Here is a 26,171-nt window from a genome sequence, read left to right as displayed (position 1 = left end):
ACTCGATCCTGGGACCCTGGGATCCTGACCTGAGATGAAGGCAGACACTTAACTGAGTCACCCAGGCGCCCCGTGTGCTCCTTGTAATGTACTATTGAATTCAGTATAGTACCATTTTGCTGACAATTTCTGCATCTGTTCATTAGGAATATTGCTCTGGATTTTTCTTTCCTTCCCTTGTCAGGTTTTGGTATCAGGGTAATGCTGGCTTCATATAATGAGTTCAGTGGAGTTCTTTCCTCTTCCGTGTTTTATAAGAGTTTCAGGAAGTTTGGTATTAGTTCTTCTTCAAAAAAATGTTTGACAGAATTCACCAGAGAAGCCATCTGGTCCTGGGCTTTTCTTTGCTGGGAGGTTTTTGATTACAGATTCAATCTCCTTAACTATTAACTAGCCTGTTGAGATCTTCTCTTTCTTCATGATTCAGTCTTGTTTGGTTGTATGTTTCTAGGAATGTATCCATGTCTTCTAGATTGTCCAATTTGTTGGGAATAGTTGTACACAGTAATCGCTTATGGCTCTTTGTAGGTCTGGTACTGTGGTAATGTAGTATTGTAATTTAATGTTTTAAATTCTTTTGCATGTGTAATTCACAGATTACATTTTAAGCAACCTGACTGAGGCAGGAATTCTATCTTCTAAATGTTAATTCTTGTAGGAAGAAGCTTTGCCTAACATAAGGTCACAAAGACTCATAATTTTAGCTTTTACATTTAAGTCCATGATCCACTTTGTTAATCTGTCTTGTAAAGTAAACAAAAGATCCAGTTTCACTCTTTTCATGTGGATATCCAACTGTCCCAGCACCATTTTTTAAAAAGGCTATTATTTCTCCATTGAATTGTTGTCTTGGCAGCTGTGACCATAATGTAAGGGTTCAACTGACTATGAGAGCTTACTTCTGGACTTTCAATGATTTATAAACATATACATTCACATATACAAGCACACAGATATAGATGAGGCTACCACCACCGTCTTGATTGCCCTAGCTTTGTATTAATTTTTGTAATAAGGATGTGGACATTTCCGACTTCATTCTTCTTCTTTGCATACTGTTTTGGTTATTTTGAGTTCACTGCATTTCCATATGAATTTTAGGACCCATTGTCCACTTCTGGAAAAAAGGCATACTTCAACAGCAAATATTGTGCTGAATCTGCACATCACAAGAGTACTGCTACCTCAACAAGATTAAGTCCCCCCCCGCTTTAAGATTTCATTTTTAAGTAATCTCTACACCCGGTATAAGGTTTGAATTTACAACCCCAAGATCAAGAGTAGTATGCTCTACCAACTGAGCCAGCTAGGTGCTCCAAGATTAAGTCTTCTAATCAATGAACATGGGATTTTTTAGGTCTGCAATTTTGTTAAATAATATTTTATAACCTTCAGTGTATATGTCTTGAGCTTCTTTTATTAAACTTATTAAATATTTAGACTTTTAGTGAAATTCTTGGGATTGTCAATAACAAGAACATGTTATAGATACAAATAAAGATAGTTTTATTTGTTCCTTTCCAATATGGAATGGATGACTATAATTTCTTTTCCTTGCCTGAGTGACCTTTATAGAAGAATGGATCTTTTTTTTAATTTTTAGGGGAAAAGCATTCATTCTTTCATCACTGAGTATGATCTTACTTGTGGGTAAGATGCTTTTTATTAAATTAAGGAAGTTCTCTTCAGTTCCTGCTTTACTGAGTGCTTAAATAAAGTATCTGTTTATTGATACTGATAGGGTATATTATATAAACTAATTTTTAAATATTCGGCCAATATTGCATTCCTGAGACCCAGTAAGAATCCCTTTTATGTATTGTTGGATTTGGACTATTAGTATTTTGCTGAGAATATCTGAATCTATAGTTATGAGATATTTTCATAAGTATTAGAACTGAACTTGATGTGGAGTTTCTCATTCAATAGGACTTGGAAGGGTTCTAAGATTTTAATTCCTAAGGAGTTTAATGCTAGTTCTGATACTGCTTATTTAGAGAAGGAACCTGAAGAATGACCGTTAAACTACCATTTTTAATTTTTCTAAAATAAGCATTTAAAGTTATTTAAAATAACTTTAGAAACACAAACAGAAAATTAAGGGAAACTCCTAAAGTTGGTTGAAATAAGTAGAAATCCAGCATATTTAACAAGCCAATTAGAAAAGGACCAAATTGGCATTACTATCCCTAGCTTCAATTTTCTTTTTCTTAGTTTCACTGAGGTCTAATAATTGATATGCAAAAATCTGCACATACATTTCATATACACATCTTGATGGGTCTAAACATATGCATACACCATGATACCACCACCACAACCAAGGAACCAGATATATCCATCAAATTAAAAAATTTCTGTGTGTGTGTATAAGAAAAAGGAAGAGAGAAATTTTAATGTAACACTTACTAGTCTTTTCCTTACGCTTCCCTACTCCACATTCAAAGCAGTCTACTTTAAAAAATGCTACTATGTTAAAAAAAATCTTCAGTCTTTAATACATCTGTAGTATTTTTTGGTATATAACATAAAATATAGGTTACCCTCCACCAATAAGCAACCAGGTATTACTCCAATGTCTCACGTCTTCTTCCAAACTCATTTAAAATGCCATCAATTTCCATACATCCATGGGTTTACTCAAGAGAACCAAATCTAGTGATCTATTTACCTGTGACTTTATCAACAATATACAGAATTATCATCTACATAGCTTAAGACTGCATCTTAACATCCAGCAGGATAAATTCCTACTCGCTGATAATTTTGAAAGTTATCACTGTTTTTTTGCACATATATTTTTCTGTATGAATTTTAACATCCAACATCAAATTTTACCTACTTATCCTGCTGGAATTTTAAATGGGTATAAATAACTGAATAAATCTGATGAAAAAACAGTATCTTTATAACACTATACTTTATCATCTTCAACTATCAAGCCTTTTAGTACCTTTCATATAGTTCCACAGCTTTCTCCACAAGGGTCTTGCATATTTTTTGTTAAATTCATTACTAACAAATAATTTCCTTATATTTTCATTGGGACCTCATACACACACAAACACACACACACATATATATTCCCATCAGCTTTTGCTGGTAAATAGATGCAAACTGCTCTATTTTGATATATTTAAGACACACACTCTGATGCAGTCTTACTACTTTTAATAGTCTGTTAGGTCTATGTGGTTTGAAAAGGATATTATCATGATATCATGACAGTTAAGACTTTACTTGCCAATTTTTATTGTTTATTGTCTTGCAGAATGGTGATGGTGACAGCTGGCATTCTGGCATTCTTCCTAAAATTACGGAAAATGCTTCTAAATGTTTCAACACTGAATATATTTGCTATGTCTCATGTATACTCTCTCAAACTAACAAAGTTCACTTCTATTCATAATTTACTAAGTTTTTAATTATTGCATTCCTGAAATACTCCACTGAGTCATGATGATCATCTTAATACTCCATTGTATTTAAAATGCTGGAATTGTCTTGTGGACTTTTTACACTTATATTAACAAATGAGATTAACTTTTATCTTATTCTGTAAAATTTTTAAAACCATACCTGCAGTTATGGTTATACTCATTCCACATATTTACTTGTACCTACTTTTTGCTTAATATTTTATTTATCACATCTCGTATACTTTTACCAATTTCATTTTCTAATACAGATACTTGAGATTATTTAATTCTTCCAGTGTTACCACCTTCTTAGTATCTCTCGTTTTTTGATACTTTTGTTTAGATTTAAATAATTAAATTTCCATTTTCTTATCAATACCTATGTTGAATATACAGGTATTCAGATTTCAAAATGTATAAACTTCTAAGTTTGTTACTGATTTTCAATCACTTATGTTTAGTGGCTGGAATTGTATCAATATTTAGACCTTTGAGACTTCCTTTGTGATCTGGTATATAGTGAATTTTCTTGACTGTTTCTGTACTGTTTTATTTTTTACTTCACTGTGCCCTGAGAGGAAATTCTATTGTTAATATGGATCTGAAAAGTTCTCATTCTAGTTTTTTTTTTTAAGATTTTATTTCTTTATCAACAGAGATCACAAGTAGGCAGAGAGGCAGGCAGAGAGAAGGAGAAGCGGGCTCCCCGCTGAACAGAGAGCCCAGTGTGGGGCTCGATCCCAGGACCCTGAGATCATGACCTGAGCTGAAGGCAGAAGCTTAACTCTCTGAGCCACCCTAGGCGCACCTCTCATTCTAGTTTTAATCCATTTTTCTTTCAGATACAATTGATAGAAGTTACATTTTCAAGCATCTACGTAACAATGAATTGCTTATGGTAAAACTGCCCTCTCTAAATATGAAAACTTTTAAGTTTATAAAAACTATTGCTTTGAGTAGCTTATATATTTTTTCCCTTTATCATTTTTCTTTAGGTGCTTCTCATATGCAGAATTGGATCCTTTTTTTTTTTTTTAAATTCTATTTATTTATTTTACAGAGAGAGATCACAAATAGGCAGGCAGAGAGAGAGAGAGGGAAGCAGACTCTCTGCTGAGCAGAGAGCCCGATGTGGGACTCGATCCCAGGACCCTGAGATCATGACCTGAGCCGAAGGCAGTGGCTCAACCCACTGAGCCACCCAGGCACCCTGGATCCTTTTTTTTTTTTTTTTGCCCTGAGTCATTAGGTCAGTTAACTTTCCACATATTTCGACTTATTTCTGTCATTTACATTTTCTAATTACCATGGGTTCTTTAGAGGTTTGTTCCTTGCCTTTCTGAATTATTCATTTCTCTATTTTTCACATACAGTCTTAAAGCCTTATATCTTTCCAAGACTCAAGTTAACCAGCTTCTACTCCTTTTTTTTAAACCAAGTGGAAAGCTGCATTTTTACTTTTTAAAAAACTCCTCTGCCTCCTCCCACCCAACACACACTCATCAAAATAAATATATTTATTACTATAGTAATGCCTTTTCCTCGAGTTAATGGGCCTCAAAATTTAAACAGTTCTATAAATAAAAATAGTCTGACACTACTGCAATGATCATTATCTTGGAGGCCTATGAAAAGTCTGGTGCACATAAAAAGTATAACAGGTCAAAGTGATTCAAATACACACAATCATCAGTATTAAAATATTTCTCAAATCTACAGCTTAAACGAATTTAAATGGCACAACTTTCAGATATATGGGCTGTGGGCAACCAGCAGTGCTACACGTATTTCCTATCTTGAGTGCTTTCAGCTTAGACAAGTGCACTAGTGCTGTAAAAGCATGTATTACTTAAGGCAGTTGAAGACATATGTACTTACTGTACAGACATCATGCTTGTCTCCATTGCTGAATCAACTTTTCCTTCATCTTGTGTTTCCATGGCTGATCTCTCTGTTTCACCTGGGAGTTCAGGTGCACAAGCTCCATAAAGTTCTGGGGCTGCAGCTACATATGCTGAAGGAACAAAACTGCTACTACGCAGCTTACTGACTTCTTCTTCAAGTTTTTTCTTTTCCTCAAGCAAACGAGCTCGATCTTCAGATAGTGACTCTATCAAATCTGAAGGCCCCCCCAAGTTGAAATAACATTATAAAACATTTCATATGATTTTTTAATTTTAAAAATAAAAATATATTGTGAAATATTACTAACCTTTATCTCGCTCTTGCTGTTGCATTGTACTTTTCAACTTATCACTAAGATCATTGATTATGTTTTCTTTTTTCATTTTCTCTCTTGTTAAAACAGTGTTAAAATTGGTCTGGAACAAGAGAATGACAACTACTTAAATTACCTGCATGTACACAGCAGCTAGGGCTAAAGAAACTAGCCAATATTTTTGCATGGTGCATTTGTATGTGGAGAAGATAAAATGCAATTCACAAATGATGTTAATTTTTGATAAGAATGTCCTACTGTGGTAAAAACAATGTCACTGGGTTGTCCTGAGGTTCCATATTAAGATATGCTCCAATTTAATTCCTTAAAAATGAATTCTATTTTTTCATTATTATCTACATATCTATTGTCAAAGGAAAAGCATGAGCATATGATTTTAAAATTGGGAAGAAAGAAAACAAGTGCTGTTATCCACTTTACTTTTTCTTTAATAATCTTTCTGCTTCTGGAATCTTCCTTTAGTCTTACAGCTAAGTCTTGATTACCACAGTAATATTTTATAGAGATGACTTTATCTCATCTTCTTCTCCTTTCTGGACATTTGCAATAGCCACTGCACATGTAGTGAATAATAACCGGATCTGTTACTCCTTTAATTTTTTATAAAAACTTTCCTACTGTGAAACGCATATATCAAAGTGCCTACACAGATTACATAAGCCCATCTGGCAATTCTAACCACAGTTTCTTTTATAAAGATGACTGAATTGTTAACAATTACATTTATAAGATCTCCATTAAGATCTTCCTTAAACTTAAAAGCAATAGCTGAATGGTAAATGATCTAAATTGATTCTTCCCATCTGCCCAGCATTTCCAATTCCAAATTTAATAATCTATGATCTTTCAATCAATGCATAAAGCCAATAATGCTAAAAACTGGGAGATGACTTAGTATGGCATTTTTAGATCGAAATTAGTTAATTCATTAAAGATTGAGTTAAATACCATTTCTAGCCAGAAAGCATACATGAAGATACCTTGAACATTTATGATGCTAAGCCATTTCTTTTGTTAAGCCATTTCTCCACATATTATGTATGTATAGAAAATTAACAAATATTTATAATAGTGTTTTAGTCAGTTAATTCATCCCTAATATTTATAAAAGCATATTTCAGCCAATTAATCCGTCCCTTATTTAATTTTGTAAATCAGAAATTGCATATTAGCTCACAAAAGACCACAGAGAAAGAAAGTGAATGGAAGATATATTTTAAACATAGATGTATATATAAAATATATCCAAGACATATACAAAGGAATTTTTAAAAACAGAGACATCATTAATGATCTCTTCATTGGTAATTCTTCCTTAAAACTAAACTGGCTGCTACTCTACCTCCCTGAACACTTAATTTTGTTGACTTCCATAGCCACATTTTTCCTTTTTCTAGTTATTTTTTCTTATTCCCCCTTTCAGGCTCTTCTTTCATTCCCCAAGCCTTAAGGCTTAAAATAGAAAGTTCCTACAGGTTTTGAACTACACTTCTATACTTTTCTTGAATTCTACAAAGACCTAAATGTAATCACACCACCACAGGAAAAGGAAAATACCACATATATTGAACAAATGTGTGTATCAACTGCAATATGTTACCTGTTTCAGAAAAACATTCCTTGGGGTAAAAAAAGCAGGTCATTATTCTCCCTGCCCTATCTGTCAGAGCAGGCATCCACTGTCCCCACAGCTGCCCATGTCTAGCAGTTCTCCACTCTTTCTCCCCAACCCAGTTGTACAAATCCAACTGTGGATTTCCTTTATTTTCTCTCCAAGTGCCTGAGGTGAAACACAGCTCCTGAAGAAGGCTGCCACCTAGTCCTTAGTGGTCTGTGCCTGTTTCCCATATAAGCTTTACCCTCTCACCATTCCTCAATATTATTAATCAAGTGAATCAACAAAATTCAACAGTAGGCCACGATTATGTACCACTAGGCTGTCACATGGATAAAAATTATAGGAAGCATAAGAAATTTGTATAGATTGGCATGTAATTTAGAGTAATAAAATCTGAGAGCTTGGAGGAAAAATTCAAATATGTGCAAAGTAATAGAAGCACTTCCATTTTACAAAAAACCTAATCTGAATTGAAAATGCTTTTATCATGAGGATATTTAATAAGTATGACAGGGTCAATGCAGGAAAATCACATGTAAGATATAAGATGCCCTGAGTTACACAAAAAAATTATGTCTGTTAATTTATGTTTATCTTCTTTAGACCTGAAATAAATGAAACAAGGGTTGGGGAACATACCTGTTGTTCAGCAATCAGAGATGTTCGAACATTTTGCATTTCTTCATTCTTTCGTTTCTCTTGCTCTTCAAGTTGTTCTAGAAACTTTGCTTTTTCTTCCTGAAGCTTTTCTTGAAGTTCAGCAACTAGGCTTGAAGAATCTTCTCTGGTAGATTCAATGGCAAGACTTGAAAATTACATACAGTATTAAATTTTTTTAAAAAATAACATATAATCATAAATATACAAAATATCAAAATTATTTGGCATCAGAAAGGCTATATACCTTCCTTAAACCGAATAGTAATTAATTACTGTAAACCGAATAGTAATTACCGTTAGAGATAATTCTATGTAATCCTCCACCCTTTTTAACCTACTAAGGAAAGGGAAGCAAGTGAAAGGGAAAGTTTAACAGAGATTATATACTGACACCAACATGGTAAATGCCTATAATGATTACATTTGATAAATTCAGGGTAACCTGCTTCTACCTGCATTGGGAATATTTTCAATATAACGAATCAATATGCCTCTCAAGAGCTCTGCTTCAAATGTCAGTTCTGCTAATCCCAGAACTGTAATGCACATGACAGAGAAAGAAGAAAACAAACATATGTGAGGATCACATACTTTTGAAAAATCCTTCTTAATTTTTTAAATAGGTTTTAGTTCACTTTGTTAATTAGTAAACAAGTAACACAAAACTAAAAGGGAACTTAAATGTTCACACAGCAAATCTACATATTGATCATTCATATTCACCTCCCTCAAAACTAGCTACCCCCTAAGGGGTTACGGATAAAACACCAGAGGTAAGAGAAGAGGACACACAAGGAGAAAAAGCCCAAACACAAGTTAGTAAGTATTGTAATTTCTGATATAGAAGTTCAATCCAATTTTATCTTTCAATCCAATAATCTTTTTTAAAAATTATTCTTATTAACATATAATATATTATTTGCACCAGGGTACAGGTCTGTGAATCATCAGGTTTACACATTTCACAGCACTCACCATGGCACATACCCTCCCCAATGTCCATAATGCAACCACCTTCTCCCTACCCACCCAGCAACCCTCAGTTTGTTTTCTAAGATTAAGAGTCTCCTATGGTTTGTCTCCCTCCCAGTCCCATCTTATTTCATATTTTCCTTCCCTAACTCCCAACACCCCCCCGCCCTACCTCTAAATTCCTCAAATCAGAGAGATCATGATAACTGCCTTTCTCTAATTGACTTATTTTGCTCAGCATAATACCCTCTATTTCCATCCACGTCGTTGCAAATGGCAACCTAATAATCTTTTACATCAAAAAAAGTTTGCCCATGAAGTAGATAATTAATCCCACCAAAGGAGTTATAAATATGTTAAACCACAGGAAAGAGGCTGCCATGTTAGCAAATATTCCTAAACTATTTTGGTGACTAAGTCAACTGATTGCTTTAAATGTAGATTTACACAATTTTAAATTACACTTTAATGTTTTTGGAATCAAATAAATAAAATTTATTTGAAAGAGAGAAAAAAAAAGTGGGGGAAGAAGCACAGGGAGAAAGATAAGCAGACTGCGCTGAGGGCAGCGCCCGATGCAGGGCTGCATCCCATCAGCCTGACATTATGACCCAAACTGAAATCAGGAGCCCAATGCTGAACCAGACACTCAACCTACTGAGCCACCCAGGTGCCCCTTGGAATCAAGAGGCATTTTCTAGTCAATGTGGATACTGAAATTGTTTGCTTATAATTATTCCTGATGTAATTTCGTAATATATAAAATTATCATACTATTAATATTATAGCAATTGATAATCATACAAAGAATTGCTGTGATTCTTTTATTCATTCTTCCAACTTTACTAACAAAATCAAGCAGTTCATATCAATTTATTGCCCATTTTCCTCTAAGGGATGGTTTTAAATGGCCAAACATGAAATATGCAGTTAGAGACATATTACCTCTATCAAAGTTTGAGATTTCTTAGTTTACAGCAAGATTTCAATTCGGAAATCACCTAATCCCTTAGGCAGTAGAAAGGATAAGGTAAAAGAGTTGTTTTCAAAGTTCTTCCTTTAGGGCTAGAGGAGTACAGAAGGTAAAAATTAGAGCGCAGATGGAAACCTGACAAGCTACGTAAACCAAGGTGTTACTCAGGAACCAGAATATAAATATGGACTCAATATACTAACAATAAAGTGTTAAGGGTTCAAATTGGTACAGGCAAGGTTTAAGTATTAGGTTTTCTTCAACAGTGCCTAATGTCTACCTTTGGCAAGTAAGAGTTATACTTTGAAGAATTATCCCTACAATTATAGGATAGGTGAGTTGTTACAGGAAAAACAAAAGGCCAGGTTTCAGGCAGGTAAGCAGGGCGACCATAGTGAGGAATGAAGTTAGAGAAGCAGGGGGGAAGCCAGATCACAAACAAAAAGTATTTGGATTTTCTCAGCAGTACAAGGTAAAGTCATTAAAGAATCTTGTCTAGAGAGAATGACAGAATATAAATTTAGGTTTGTCAAAGACCGTTATGAGGATTTTGGTGAAAATATGGAGCACAGTAACAAAGATAGGAGAGATTTCAGCATGAGAAAGAATGCTAAGAATCCTGTGAGAGTGTGTGGGGTGTGTGTGTGTGTGTGTGTGTGTGTTATGCACAAAGATGGGTAGTATTTGTAATTTCTAGGGGTCTTGTAACTTTGGACTGCCTGATGCACCTTTATTTCAAGTGTCAGTGCTGTGCTAGGATGGGGCAGGTAGGGGAGAAGACAGTTCTAGGCATACAAGAATGTGCAGACACATCATTGTCTCTTTGTACTTTTTTTTAGATTTAAAGATTATTTATTTATTTGAGAGAGAGTGATAGACAAAGACAGAGAGAGAGCATGAGCCGGGGGAGGAGCAGAGGGAGAGGGAGAAGCAGACTCCCTGTTGAGCAGGAAGCCTGACGTGGGGCTTGATCCCTGGAATACAGGATCATTACCTTTGTAAATACGTAATTATTCCAAATACCCAGAATGAGCACATTAAATGATTAGGTATACACTGATTCATAGGGTAAAAGACTTTTGGTGGCAAAAAAAAATAAAGGAGAGCTTAAGACACAAAGAACAATAATCCTACAGTGTTGGGGTCAGGGGTTTCTTGTGATTATATATGCTATGTCACATTGAGACTCCTGTTGGAAAAGGTTCCAGGGAACTGTTAGCCACATCATTCCATTGTATTTTATACTACTCTACAACCTCAAATGGCTCTGTCATCAGGGGGAATTAACCCCAGCAATGGAATAATAATAGCTAAAGTAAGTTTTATTTTTTGTAGCACCACAGCCACACTTTCTTTGGGGAGTAAGGAGATACGTGTGTGCTGGGTACCCGCAATCTAAACTTACATAATCCTGTCTTATATTAATATCCCAAAACGGCCTTGAAATTAGAACTGAAGGAAGCAGATACATTTGTTATCAGTTGAAGTTTCTACACTCTTACATAGAACCTGAAATAAATCATAAATCATTTCTGGTTGATAGGTTACCCCACCATTAATAAATTAGTGTATGCTAGTCAAAAGATTATTTTATACCCAACATTTCTAGAAAATTTGCATTGAATACAAACTAGACTGTCATGATGCCTGAACTATTTCCTATCATCATATTAGATTTGGGCCTAGTAAACAAATATTGTTTACTGTGGGTTTTAAACGTTTTTCAGATTAAGTCTGTAAAACTGAAATGCTCTTCCTATACTCACCCAAATCTATATCAACTACTCCCTGGAGGTACAGCTATAAACAGTAAAGTAGGCAGATTTGTAATCATAGACACACACACATTCTCTGCACTCATTTTCTTTGTACAGAGGTGTATGAGAAAGCCCCTTCCCCTATTAAAAATAATCTATACTACTGATTTAATTTTTCCCTAGTTATATGGGAAAAAATGTGTCTTACTTTAATTTTGCATTTCCGTAATCCCAGGTAGACTAAAAACTATTCACGTATTGGCTATTTGTATTTTTTCATTGATCTGGTTATTCATATACTCTGTCCATTTTTCTAATGAATACCTTGCCTTTTCCTAACTGATTTCTGGGAGTTCTTTAACATTACAGATACAATTAATACTTTTATTTATATCTTGTTGGTGCTTCTCCCACACAGCTGGTCTCTCCATACTGCTTCTGGCATATTCGCAACCAACCAAGTGGTGGAAAGCAGGGAGGTGTGCTGTATCATATCATCATCCCAGCATCATTTCTGCTCAAAGATTTCCACATTCTTTTTCAAGTGTTTCTCCTGCATGACAGTGAAGCCTAGAAACTATGTCAACCAGAACCCCCTTCCCAGTAAGCTCGGAGTTCAAGTTTGCCAATGAAAGATACACAAGATACACAAGATCTGGAATGCTAAGGAAAAGAGAGAGTTTGTCATTCTGTAGAAGTGGCTATGACCAGCTATGTGGACTGTTCAGTTTATGAGGGGTTTCCAAGTGGACTACCTGCACGGGTGCTATAGTAGACAACTGGTGGACATCTCCAAGAACCTGTAGCAAGTTTCTGACTCGCTACCACTTCTGGCGCTTCAGACGGCTTTGAACCTACAGACTTTCAAGTCTTTGGCGGCAACTCCTTTACCCATCCCTCCCTCAGAACTTCGAGGAGTTTGGGAAGACCCAATTCTAGTATTAAACCCTTTAATCCTGGAATATTTAAAAGAGATTCTGTTTTCTAAATTCAATTCTGACAGATACAAATATGATCCTTGGGGAAAAAAGCATAAAGACAGGAAGCTGGAATTGATTCTCTGATATGCTTTGATCTGAAGGCAGTAATGACCTGTCAGTGCAAAATAGAACTCTGGGAGATTAGGGCATTCCACGGCAGAGGAGCTGATACCTATACCTGTGTGGATCAGGTGATTAAGGTGGCCAATGCCACAGCTGTCCCTACCAATCCCACCAAGCCTTCCTTGCCAGCAGCAGCAGCCTTTACTGCCTCATCTGAAAAGATTAGTGCCAGTTTGCCTGAGGTTCCCATCTCAACAAGCTGATCCTTCTCAACTGGCTCCCCTACTATTTAATTACTTCCAGACCCATCTCTACTTTCAAATCCCACATCCCAGGGGAGTTGAAAATCTAACCAAGGAGGAATTGCAACTGGAAAATTTTTCATTTATATTGATAGAAATATAGGAAATACGTATGGGGATAGAGCCAATAGGAGTTAGAAAAGGAAAGGCAAACATAATGGTAACTTGGGCCAAAATTATCTGTAGGGATACAATAATCAGAGACTCCAGATTCAATGTTAACACACTGCTAGATTTATTGCCTGAAACCTGGATGTGATGGCCCACATTAAAGAAAATAAGATGCAAAGACGAGATATTCTAGACCACCATAGGCAAACAACGGCCTGCAGGGCAGATCCGGCTTTTATTTGTTGTGTAGTTGAAGTTTTACTGCAAAATAGCCACACCCATTCATTTATATTAACTCACTTATCTCTTGCTAGTTCAGCAGGAGGGATAGAAACCATTATCACCTGCAAAGCCTAAAATATTTACGACTGGTCCTTTACACAAAGTTTGCCAACCAATCTCTGTATCAATGATTCTCAAGGTGAGATCCATAGACCTTAGGGGTGACTAGAAACAGTATCAAGGGATCAGTAAGATCAAAACGATTTTCATAATAATACTTAGATGATATTTGTCTCTTACACCTTGTTGACATTTGCACATATAAAATCGCTGACACCTAAATATAAAGACAGCAGTGCCAAACCGTACTTTTTTTTTTTTTAAGATTTTATTTATTTATTTGACAGAGAGAGATCACAAGTAGGCAGAGAGGCAGGCAGAGAGAGGAGGAAGCAGGCTCCCTGCTGAGCAGAGAGCCCGATGCGGGACTAGATCCCAGGACCCTGAGATCATGACCTGAGCGGAAGGCAGCAGCTTAACCCACTGAGCCACCCAGGCGCCCCCAAACTGTACTTTTAATCATTGTTTCTTTACACCAAAGCACCCAAAGTGGAAAAGAAAAAGGCAAATTTATTTTGGAATATCCATGATATAGTAAGAATTATTATTACTGAATCCTGACTACTGACTACTCAGCGTGATGAAATGAGTACATATAAAGCCACTTACAGAAATATGTCTATCTCACGGAAAAGTACTTGTATAATTCCTTTGGTGTGTGCTGAATTAGCTACTTTTTCATGCTCTACTATTTCTATTTGAAAAACGACAATCTGCACCTGGGTGGCTCAGTGGGTTAAAGCCTCTGTCTAAGGCTCAGGTCATGATCTCATGATTCTGGGATCAAGCCCCCTATTGAGCTCTGCATTGGGCTCTCTGCTCAGCAGGAAGCCTGCTTCCTCCTCTCTCTCTGCCTGCCTCTCTGCCTACTTATGATCTCTGTCAAATAAATAAATAAAATCTTTAAAAAAAATAAAAATGACAATCTTTGGTTATTTAGATTTTTCAACATGTTCTTAAGAATGACTAATGTGAGCTTATTAACGTCAATGAACAAATGACAGAATTTATTACCAATGGTTAAGATGTCATTATTTAAAGATAAATTAAAATTTAGAAACCCTGAGGTGCCTGGCTAGCTAAGTTGGTGATCTCAGGACCATGAGTTCGAACCCCACGGGGCATAAAAATTATTTAAAAATAAAACTAAAAAAACAAAAAAAAAAATTAGAAAACTTGTACCTGCCACTATGGGCTTGAGAGTTTTGCAGGACTTAAGATCTTTCTCATAAAACTGGTAGATACAGTAACACATCTGATTTTTCTTTCAATAAAATATGACCGTATTTACAAGATCTACATAACTCAGTGAGCCTGTATTTTTCAAATGGACAATTCATTGTGCTACAAAATTATGCATGAGTAAAATAGCCAAAGTGCAAGACAGAGTTCAATAGATATTAGCATAAACAGCGTGAAACAATCCATTCTGACAGTTTCATATTCCTTCCTGAAACTTATGTTTAAGAACTTATCATTTATTGAGAGGGAGGAGTCAAGGTAGTGGGGAATTAGCAGGCTGAGATGACAACAGGGAGCAGGAGATCAGCTAGCTTATCAAACCATTCTGAACACCTACAAATCCAACAGGAGATCGAAGAGAAGAGGAGCAGCAATTCTAGAAACAGAAAATCAACCACTTTCTGAAAGGTGGGACCAGCAAAGAAGTGAATCCAAAGCAATGGGAAGATAAAGACTGCAGGGGGAGGGGCCGGCTCCTGGCAAGTGTCAGAGAAACAGAGCACAAAATCATAACTGAAAAAGTCTGCTCCACTGAGGGACATCAGTCCAGAGGCTAAGCTGGGGTGAAGCCCATGCGGGGACAGCATGGTCTCAGGTCCCGTGGGGGTCACAGAAGGATCAGGGGTGTCGGAGTATTGCAGAGCTCGCAGGTATTAGAGCAGGGAAGCTGGCTAAAGAGACGGAGCCGAGGAATGAGCTCTCAACTCAGGGTTACCTTAAATTGTGGTCCGTGACACAGACCACTGCTGTGTGAGCAGGGACCCCACAAGATCCAGGGAGACACCCCCTCCCCCGGAAGAGCACAGGGATCTGTGGGGCTTGGAGATTCCAGGCGGAGCTGTGTGCCAGAGACAGAGATACTTGATCACAGGCTGGGTAAGCTCGGAGTGCAGCTGGTGGCCAGGGAGACGAGTGATTGAGCGCTTTATTCTGAGGGTGCGCAGAGGAGTGGGGCCCTGAACTCTCGACTCTTCTGGGCCAGAGGCTGGAAGGCCGCCATTTCTTTTTTTTTTTTTAATTGCTTTTCAGCATAACAGTATTCATTGTTTTTGCACCACACCCAGTGCTCCATGCAATCCGTGCCCTCTCTAATACCCACCACCTGGTTCCCCAACCTCCCAACCCCCACCCCTTCAAAACCCTCAGATTGTTTTTCACAGTCCATAGTCTCTCATGGTTCACCTCCCTTCCAATTTCCCCCCACTCCCTTCTCCTCTCTAACTCCCCATGTCCTCCATGATATCTGTTATGCTCCACAAATAAGTGAAACCATACGATAATTGACTCTCTCTGCTTGACTTATTTCACTCAGCATAATCTCTTCCAGTACCGTCCATGTTGCCACAAAAGTTGGCTATTCATCCTTTCTGATGGAGGCATAATACTCCATAGTGTACATGGACCACAGCTTCCTTATCCATTCGTCCACTGAAGGGCATCTTGGTTCTTTCCACAGTTTGGCGACCATGGCCATTGCTGCTATAAACATTGGGGTACAGATGGTCCTTCTTTTCACTACATCTGTATCTTTGGGGTAAATACCCAGTAGTGCAATTGCAGGGTCATAGGGAAGCTCTATTTTTAATTTCTTGAGGAATCTCCACACTGTCTTCCCAAGTGGCTGCACCAACTTGCATTCCCACTAACAGTGTAAGAGGGTTCCCCTTTCTCCACATCCTCTCCAACACATGTTGTTTCCTATCTTGCTAATTTTGGAAGGCCGCCATTTTCATTCCTGTCCTCTGGCAAAGACACTTGAGAATCACTACTAACAGGCCCCTCCCCCAGAAGATCAGCAAGAAATCCAGCCAAGACCAAGTTCACTTACCAAGAAGAACAGCGGAATTCCAGAGGAGAAAGCAAAACATGGAATTCATAGCTTTCTCCCCATGATTCTTAAGTTTTGCAAACTTAAATATTTTAAAACTTTACTTTTTCTTATGCTAAAATTGTTTTAAATTTTAACTTTTACTCGTTCCTCTTTTAATATTTTGTAAACTAGTTTATCTTAACAATACTTTTCATAAAAAATGTTTTATGAACCTTCATTATTATAGTCATATTTTATCCTTCATTGTATCTAACTTTATTTTTTGAATACACATAGGGTTTTTTCTTCTAAAAAAATTTGGGATCCAACTTCTTCTAATAGATCAAAATATACCCTAAATCTAGCACAAGTCTTTATTCTGGTCTCCAGCCTGAGCAAATTCTCTCCACTTCCTTTTTCTTTATTCTCCCAACCAACTTATCAACTCCTTTTTTAGAAATTATTTTAAAAAACATTTTCATCTTTGTAAGTCATATTCCATCCCTGCACTATGTTTACCTTTATATATGCTTTTCTTTCTTTAAAATTTTGGGAGGTAGTTTCTTCTAAGAGACCAAATACTCTGAAAGTTAAGTGGGTGACCCTGTTCAATTCACCAGTCTAATATAAATATTTTTTTAATATTTTTTTCTTTTTCTTAAATTTTTTTGTTCTGAACTTCTTTTTACCCCCTATTCCCCCCCCATAATTTGGTGTCTCTTCTGATTTGGTTAAAGCACATTTTCCTGAGGTCTTTACCAACCTTATAGTATTTAATTCGCTCCTTCATATATTCTTATCTGGATAAAATGACAAAGTGGAAAAACTCACCACAAAAAAAAGAACAAGAGGCAGTACCGAAGGCTAGGGACCTAATCAATACGGACATTGGTAATATGTCAGATCTAGAGTTCAGAATGATGATTCTGAAGGTGTTAGCGGAGCTCAAAAAAGGCGTGGAAGATACTAGAGAGACCCTGTCAGGAGAAATAAAAGCCCTTTCAGGAGAAATAAAAGAACTAAAATCTAACCAAGTTGAAATCAAAAAAGCTATTAATGAGGTGCAATCAAAAATGGATGTCTTACTGCTAGGATAAATGAGGCAGAAGAGAGAATTCATGATATAGAAGACTAAATGTCAGAGAATAAAGAAACTGAGCAAAAGAGAGACAAAGAATTACTGGACCACGAGGGGAGAATTTGAGATATAGTGACACCATAAGATGAAACAATGTTAGAATAATTGGGATTCCAGAAGAAGAAAGAGAGGGGAGCAGAAGGTATATTGGAGAGAATTACTGGAGAGAATTTCCCTAATACGGCAAAGGGAACAAGCATCAAAATCCAGGAGGCGCAGAGAACCCCCCTCAAAATCCATAAGAACAGATCCACACCCCGTCATCTAATAGTAAAATTTACAACTCTTAGCAACAAAGAGAAAATCCTCAGAGCAGCCCGGGACAAGAAGTCTGTAACATACAATGGTGAAAATATTAGACTGGCAACGGACTTATCCAGAGAGACCTGGCAGGCCAGAAAGAACTGGCATGATATACTCAGAGCATTAAATGAGAAAGACATGCAGCCAAGAATACTATATCCAGCTAGGCTATCACTGAAAATAGAAGGAGAGATAAAAAGCTTCTGGGACAAATAAAAACTAAAAGAATTTGTAAACACCAAACCAGCTCTAGAAGAAATATTGAAAGGGTCCTCTAAGCAAAGAGAGAGCCTAAAAGTAGCTTATCAGAAAGGAACAGAGACAATATACAGTAATAGTCACCTTATAGGCAATAGAATGACACTAAATTCTTATTTCTCAATAGTTACCCTAATGTAAATGGGCTAAATGCCCCAATCAAAAGACACAGGGTATCAGAACGGATTAAAAACAAAACAAAACAAAACAAAACCAAAAAAACCCATCAATATGCTGTCTACAAGAAACTCATTTTAGACCCAGAGACACCTCCAAAATTAAAGTGAGGGGGTAGAAAACAATTTACCATGCTAATGGACATCGAAAGAAAGCCAGAGTGGCAATCCTTATATCAGATCAATTAGATTTTAGCCAAATACTATAATAAGAGATGAGGAAGGACACTATATCATACTCAAAGGGTGTGTCCAACAAAAAGATCTAACAATTTTAAATGTCTATGCCCCTAACATGGGAGCAGCCAACTATATAAACCAGTTAATAACAAAATCAAAGAAACACATTGACAATAATACAGTAATAGTAGGGGACTTTAACACTCCCCTCACTGAAATGGACAGATAATCCAAACAAAAGATCAACAAGGAGAAAAAGGCCTTAAATGACATACTGGACCAGATGGACATTACAGATATATTCAGAACATTCCATCCCAAAGCACTAGAATATACATTCTTCTCTAGTGCACATGAGACATTCTCCAGAATAGATCACATCCTGGGTCACAAATCAGGTCTCAACTGGTACCAAAAGATTGGGATCATTCCCTGCATATTTTCAGACCACAATGCTCTGAAGCTAGAACTCAATCACAGGAGGAAATCTGGAACGAACCCAAATACATGGAGACTAAACAGCATCCCTCTAAAGAATGAATGGGTCAACCAGGAAATTCAAGAAGAACTGAAAAAAATTCATGGAAACAAGTGATAATGAAAACACAACGGTTCAAAATCTGTGGAACAAAGGCAGTCCTGAGAGGAAAATAAAAGCCTTTCTCAAGAAACAATAAAGGTCTCAAATACACAACCTAACCCTACACCTAAAGGAGCTGGAGAAAGAACAATAAAGAAAGCCTAAACCCAGTAGGAGAAGAGAAATCATAAAGATCAGAGCAGAAATCAATGAAATAGAAACAAAACAAAACAAAACAAACCACCAACAACAAGAAAACAGAACAAATCAACGAAACTAGAAGCTGTTTTTTTGAAGAATTAATAAGACACCTGAACAGACCCATAACCAGTAAGGAGATTGAAACAGTCATCAAAAATCCCCCAACAAACAAGAGCCCAGGGCCAGATGGCTTCCCAGGGGAATTCTATCAAACATTTAAAGAAGAATTAATTCCTATTGTCCTGAAACTGTTCTAAATCATAGAGATGGAAGGAAAACTTCCAAACTCCTTTTATGAGGCCCGTATTACCTTGATCCCCAAACCAGACAAAGACTCCATCAAAAAAGACAATTGCAGGCCAATATCCTTGATGAACACAGATGCGAAAATTCTCACCAAAATACTAGCCAATAGGGTCCAACAGTACATTAAAAGGGTTATTCACCACAACCAACTGGGATTTATTCCTGGGCTACAAGGTTGGTTCAACATCCGCAAATCAATCAATGTGATACAATACATCAATAAAAGAAAGAACAAGAACTATATGATACTCTCAATAGATGCTGAAAAAGCATTTGACAAAGTGCAGCGTCCCTTCCTGATCAAAACTTTTCAAAGTGTAGGGATAGAGGGTACATACCTCAATATTATCAAAGCCATCTATGAAAAACCCACCGCAAATATCATTCTCAATGGAGAAAAACTGAGAGCTTTTCTGCTAAGGTCAGGAACATGGCAGGGATGTCCATTATTAAGTCAAACCCTCACTCTTTGCAGATGATATGATACTATACGTGGAAAACCCAAAAGAGTCCACTCCAAATCTGCTAGAACTTGTATAGGAATTCAGTAAAGTCTCAGGATATAAAATCAATGTACAGAAATCAGTTGCATTTCTTTATACCAACAACAAGATAGATGAAAGAGAAATTAAGGAGTCGATTCCATTTACAATTGCACCCAAAACCATGAGACACCTAGGAATAAACCTAATAACCAAAGAGACAAAGACTCTGTACTCAGAAAACTATAAAGTACTCATGAAATAAGTTGGGGAAGACACAAAGAAATGGAAAAATGATCCATATTCGTGGATTTGAAGAACAAATATTGTGAAAATGTCTATGCTTCCTAAAGCTATCTACACATTTAAGGCAATCCCTATCAAAATCCCATCCATTTTTTCTAAAGAAATGGAACAAATAATCCTAAAATTTATATGGAACCATAAAAGACCTTGAATAGCCAGAGGAATATTGAAAAAGAAAGTCAAAGTTGTTGGCATCACAATTCCAGACTTCAAGCTCTATTCCAAAGCTGTCATCATCAAGACAGTATGGCTGTCAGAAAAACAGACACATAGATCAATGGAACAGAATAGAGAGCCCAGAAATAGACCCTCAACTCTATGGTCAACTCATCTTTGATAATGCAGGAAAGAATGTCTAATGGAAAAAAGACAGTCTCTTCAACAAATGGTGTTGGGAAAATTGGACAGTCACATACAGAAAAATGAAACTGGACCATTTTCTTACACCACACACGAAAACAGACTCAAAATGGATGGACCTCAATGTGAAAAAGGAATCCATCAAAATTCCTGAGGAGAACACAGGCAGCAAGTTCTTCTATCTCAGCCGCAGCAACTTCTTCCTAGGAACATCACCAAAGGCAAGGGAAGCAAGGGCAAAAATGAACTATTGGGATTTCATCAAGATCAAAAGCTTTTGCGCTGCAAAATAAACAGTTAACAAAACCAAAGGACAATTGACAGAATGGGAGAAGATATTTGCAAACAATAAATCAGGTAAAGGGCTAATATCCAAAGAACTTCTCAAACTCAACACCTAAATAACAAATAATCCAATCAAGAAATGGGCAGAGGACATGAACAGACACTTCTGCAAAGAAGATATCCAGACGGCCAACAGACACAAGAAAACGTGCTCCACATCACTTGACATCAGGGAAATACAAATCAAAACCACAATGAGATACCACCTCACACCAGTCAGAATGGCTAAAATTAACAAGTCAGGAAATGACAGATGCTGGTGAGGATGTAGAGAAAGGAGAACCCTCCTACACTTTTGGTGGGAATCCAAGCTGGTGCAACCAATCTGGAAAACAGCATGGGGGTTCCTCAAAAAGTTGAAAAGAGAGTTATCCTATGACACAGCAATTGCACTACTGGGTATGTACCCTAAAGATACAAATGTAGTGATCTGAGGGGGCACATGCACCTGAATGTTTATAGCAGCAATGTCCACAATAGCCAAACTATGGAAAGAACCTAGATGTCCATCAACAGATGAATTGATAAGGAAGAGGTGGTATATATATACAATGGAACACTATGCAGCCATCAAAAGAAATCAAATCTTGCTATTTGCGACAACGTGGATGGAACTAGAGGGCATTATGCTTAGTGAAATAAGGCAAGTGGAGAAAGACAACTATCATATGATCTCACTGATATGAAGAAGTGGAGATGCAATATAGAGGGTTTAGGGAGTAGGAAAAGAATAAATGAAACAAGATGGGATTAGGAGGCAGACAAACCATAAGAGACTCTTAAACTCACAAAACAAACTGAGAGGTGCCGTGGGGAGAGGGGTAGGAAGAGGGTGGTGGGGTTACGGACACTGGGGAAGGTATGTGCTATGGTGAGTGCTGGGAAATGTGTAAACCTGGCGATTCACAGACCTGTACCCCTGGGACTAATAAGACATTATATGTTAATAAAAAAATTAAAAACAATTTAAAAAGAAATAATCATTTATTGGACTTTGACTTAGTATCAAGGAAATGTCCACAAGTATCTGAAAGTTATTCAAATATTCCTCTTTTAGTTACATGTAAGTAAGAGGGAAATACAAAATGATAGAAGTTGGCGAGAGGGAGACAAAGCCTAACAGATTCTTCATCTCAAGAAACAAACTGAGGGTGGCTGGAGTGTAGAGGGGTGGGGAGGATGGGGTGGCTGGGTGATGGACATCAGGGAGGGTATGTGCTGTGGTGAGTGCAGTGTACTGTGTAAGACTGATGAATTACAGACCTGTGCCCCTGAAACAAATAATACATTATATGTTGATTTAAAAAAAAGCTTCTCTGTAGTACTCTGCAGGACAGGGATAGCAGAGGGAGAGAAAAATCACTGAAATTCAATGAATTTATGATGAGAATACAGTATTCTGGAGTGGTAGAGGCCCATTAGTGGCACTTAACCAGAGATATGATGCAGTACTATTACAAGCAGCAGAGCCAGAGCAGCAATCAGGTCTGACCCAGAAAAATCTTTGGCACTGGCTATCCACAGGGCCACAAAAGAGGGATGACAAAGGATTATTAAAACTTAAAAAACTTAAGAAACTCTTCATCACCCCTCACCTAACCCCAACATCTGAGTCAGTCATCAACTACAATGCCAAAGTTTTATAATGCTGTCTCCATAGTCTTTAGTATAGGGACCTGTGTCCACATCTCAGGCTTAGTGTGTATTCTGGTAAAGTAGTTAACCAACATTTGGGGGACAAAAGAATACTGGCTCTGAGGGGGTTCTGATACCACTGTGGTCCATCAGGAGATTACTGATAGCCAAGTGATAAATGGGGTTTGGGTTCAGTGGGTCCTTTATCATGGACAATTGATAAAATACATCTTTACATCCAGAATCCAGTGGGATATACATAAAAGTTATTGTTGGAGACTCCTTGTTGGTTCCCTTACTCATGGAACTAAGGAACTATTATGATAAAAAAGCCAAGTAAAATCTCTAAAACAGTCTCTCATTTCACAGGATGTAAGGGCAATTTTTATAATGTTCTTATTCAACTTAACTATGTGTCCTATAGAAAATATACAACAATAAGCAATGGATCCTCATAAATTTAATCAGGTAGTGACTCCAAGGAAACTTATTTCACATATGACCCCTCTGCTGGAGTAAATCAACAAGGCCATTACTGCCTGACATGGAGCTAGTGACTTAATGATTTCTTCCCTCTTCATAATACATACTAGAGGCTGACAAACTTTTTCTAAAGGGAAAAAGTAAACATTTTAGTGAGATCATCTGTCATACCTACTCAACTCTTCCAAAAGCAACCACAGGTAATAAATAGGTAAAGGAACGGGCATCTGTGTATATTCCAATAGAGCTGTATTTACAAAAACAAGTGATAAGCTGGATTCCCACAGGGCAGTTTGCAACCTCTAGTAGTATAGACCACAAGCAGCAGTTAGATTTTACCTACAACAACAGCAACACACTTCCAATGTCTTATCTCTGGATTATACCAGTTCTCTAGTTCTCTGTTAAAATCCAGTATTCAGGGGGCCTGGGTGGCTCAGTGGGTTAGGCCGCTGCCTTCGGCTCAGGTCATGATCTCAGGGTCCTGGGATCGAGTCCCACATCAGGCTCTCTGCTCAGCAGGGAGCCTGCTTCCCTCTCTCTCTCTCTGCCTGCCTCTCAGTGTACTTGTGATTTCTCTCTGTCAAATAAATAAATAAAATCTTTAAAAAAAAAAAATCCAGTATTCAATGCACACAAAACAGATAATCATGTCAAAAAATGGGCAGAAGACATGAACAGATACTTCTCTAATGAGGACATACAAACGGCTAACAGACACATGAAAAAATGTTCATCATCACTGGCCATCAGGGAGATTCAAATCAAAACCACCTTATACCAGTTAGAATGGCCAAAATTAACAAGACCGTAAATGAAATGTGTTGGGAGAGGATGTGGAGAAAAGGGAACCCTTGTACACTGTTGGTGGGAATGCAAGTTAGTGTAGCCACTTTGGAAAACAGTGTGGAGATTCCTTAAGAAAGTAAAAATAGAGCTTCCCTATGACCCTGCAATTGCATTACTGAGTATTTACCCCAAAGATACAGAGGTAGTGAAAAGGACCATCTGTACCCCAATGTTCATAGCAGAAATGGCCAGTCTCCAAACTGTGGAAAGAACCAAGATGCCCTTCAACGGACGAATGGATAAAGAAGATGTGGTCCATATATACTAGGAATATATACGCCTCCATCAAAAAGGATGAATATCCAACTTTTGTATCAACAAAAGATTATGCTGAGTGAAATAAATCAAGCAGAGAGAGTCAATTATGGTTTCGCTTATTTGTGGAGCATAAGGAATAACACAGAGGACATGGGGAGCTGGAGAGGAGAAGGGGGTTGGGGGAAATTGGAGGGGTAGACAAACCATGAGAGACTGTGGACTCTGAAAAATAATCTGAGGGTTTTGGAGGGGGGAGGAGGTTGGGTGAGCCTGGTTGGGGGTGTTATGGAGGGCACGTATTGCATGGAGCACTGGGTGTGGTGCATAAACAATGAATTTTGGAACACTGAAAAGAAATTAAAAAAATAAATACAAATTAAGAAAAATCTAGTTGGCAGGGATACTGGTCTTCATGCTATTCCTCAAAATATCAATACTAATCTGAGAGGAGGCGGGGAAAAGATATCATATTAATCCAATACATTTATGGCATTTATGCTCCTTAGGCCGAGTAAATAGGAAGTAGCAACTACCTCAGCTACCAAGTGACGACAAAGGAGTGCCAGAGGATGAGCAATAATGACCATGAAAATTCAGGAGCTTGTCAGTACAGTGAAATTTCTTAGTATTCAGTGGTCCAATCATATGAGATGTCCCCTCTAAGGTGAAGGGACTAACTACATTGTAGGTGATCATCTCTGAATTTTGGAGGCAAAATGTACAGTACAACTGGGTGTGCTGCTCAGACTCATTAATGAAATAATTCCCTATTCTGTGTAAGGTCCAGGGCAACATGCAAGTTGCTTTGCCCTTTGACCCACATCTCCCAGAAGATGTTTGAAGTGTCTGTAGTGGAAATTAATAACGTATAGAACTTTTGACAAGTCATATAGGAGAATCACAGTTGAGACCCTTAGAATTTTGAAGTGCATAACTAATTTTTCTTTTTTTTTTTTTAAGATTTTATTTATTCGACAGAGAGATCACAAGTAGGCAGAGAGGCAGGCAGAGAGAGAGGGGGAAGCAGGCTACCTGCCGAGCAGAGAACCTGATGTGGGGCTCTATCCCAGAACCCTGAGATCATGATCTGAGCCAAAGGCAGAGGCTTAACCCACTGAGCCACCAGGCGCCCCCATAACTATTTTTCTGTTGTAAAGTAGCTTGCCTCTGGGTCCGCAGAGACTGAAAGACTGACCATGGTCTCCCAAGGTACTGTGTCCTGAGCTACCCATCATAAGGTAATGCTGTCTAGGTCATGAAACCATAAAGTTGGGTATACACGGCAATATACTATCACAAGTTAGATATGGCATACATGAGATCAAACAAATTATGGCACAAGTATGGCATAAACAGATCAAGAGGTTTCAGGTTCCCAAGGGGCCTTCTCCTGCTACACTGCCTCCTTTCTCTCCACCACAATTCTGACATTGACTGAGTGAAAAAAAAAAAAACCTGGCAGGCTTGGTTTTATCATGATTCTGTAAAATATACTGACACTATTCAAAAGTATAGTTGAGGTATTAGAGCCCCACTGAGAAATGGTTCTAAAGAATAGTAGTGAAGGGGAATCTTCTCACTGGCAATATGTTAAGCAGTGTACCTAAAGTTACTAAAGAGGACAAATGGTCAGAGGCAAAGATTTGCAGTGATTAATGGAGACTGGCCAGCCTTTGGGTGGATAGTGAGAGACTTTAAAGAAACTAGATTGAAATCTGGTGGGAAGATTTCTGGAAAAGAAATAAGGACCAGCCTCTTGAAATGTACAGGATATGTAAGTTCTCTGAATATATTATGTCTGACTGTGAGGAACCTCTTAATAA

General features: G+C 37.5%; 1 protein-coding gene across 7 annotated transcripts in view; it reads right to left on the bottom strand.

The window, feature by feature from the left end:
- Nucleotides 1-26,171, bottom strand: part of RB1CC1 (RB1 inducible coiled-coil 1) — a 101,422-nt gene that overhangs the window by 20,068 nt on the left and 55,183 nt on the right. For 5 of the 7 annotated variants that reach the window (XM_045075794.1, XM_004777522.3, XM_004777524.3 and 2 more), the window contains 3 exons: nt 7,916-8,081; nt 5,632-5,740; nt 5,298-5,538 (listed from right to left, as the gene is read on the bottom strand). In XM_045075794.1, the coding sequence (XP_044931729.1) occupies nt 5,298-5,538; nt 5,632-5,740; nt 7,916-8,081 (516 nt within the window). Of the gene's footprint in view, nt 1-3,235; nt 3,309-5,297; nt 5,539-5,631; nt 5,741-7,915; nt 8,082-26,171 lie in introns of those variants that run through there. The other 2 variants (XM_045075795.1, XM_013048437.2) reach the window with 2 other exon arrangements.

This window comes from Mustela putorius, unplaced genomic scaffold (genome assembly GCF_011764305.1).
Source record: "Mustela putorius furo isolate JIRA1106 unplaced genomic scaffold, ASM1176430v1.1 tig00000151_pilon_pilon_pilon, whole genome shotgun sequence".
Classification (NCBI taxonomy): domain Eukaryota; kingdom Metazoa; phylum Chordata; class Mammalia; order Carnivora; family Mustelidae; genus Mustela; species Mustela putorius.
The sequence above is the reverse complement of the archived record's forward strand: the minus strand, read 5'-3'. Positions and strand labels throughout refer to the sequence as shown.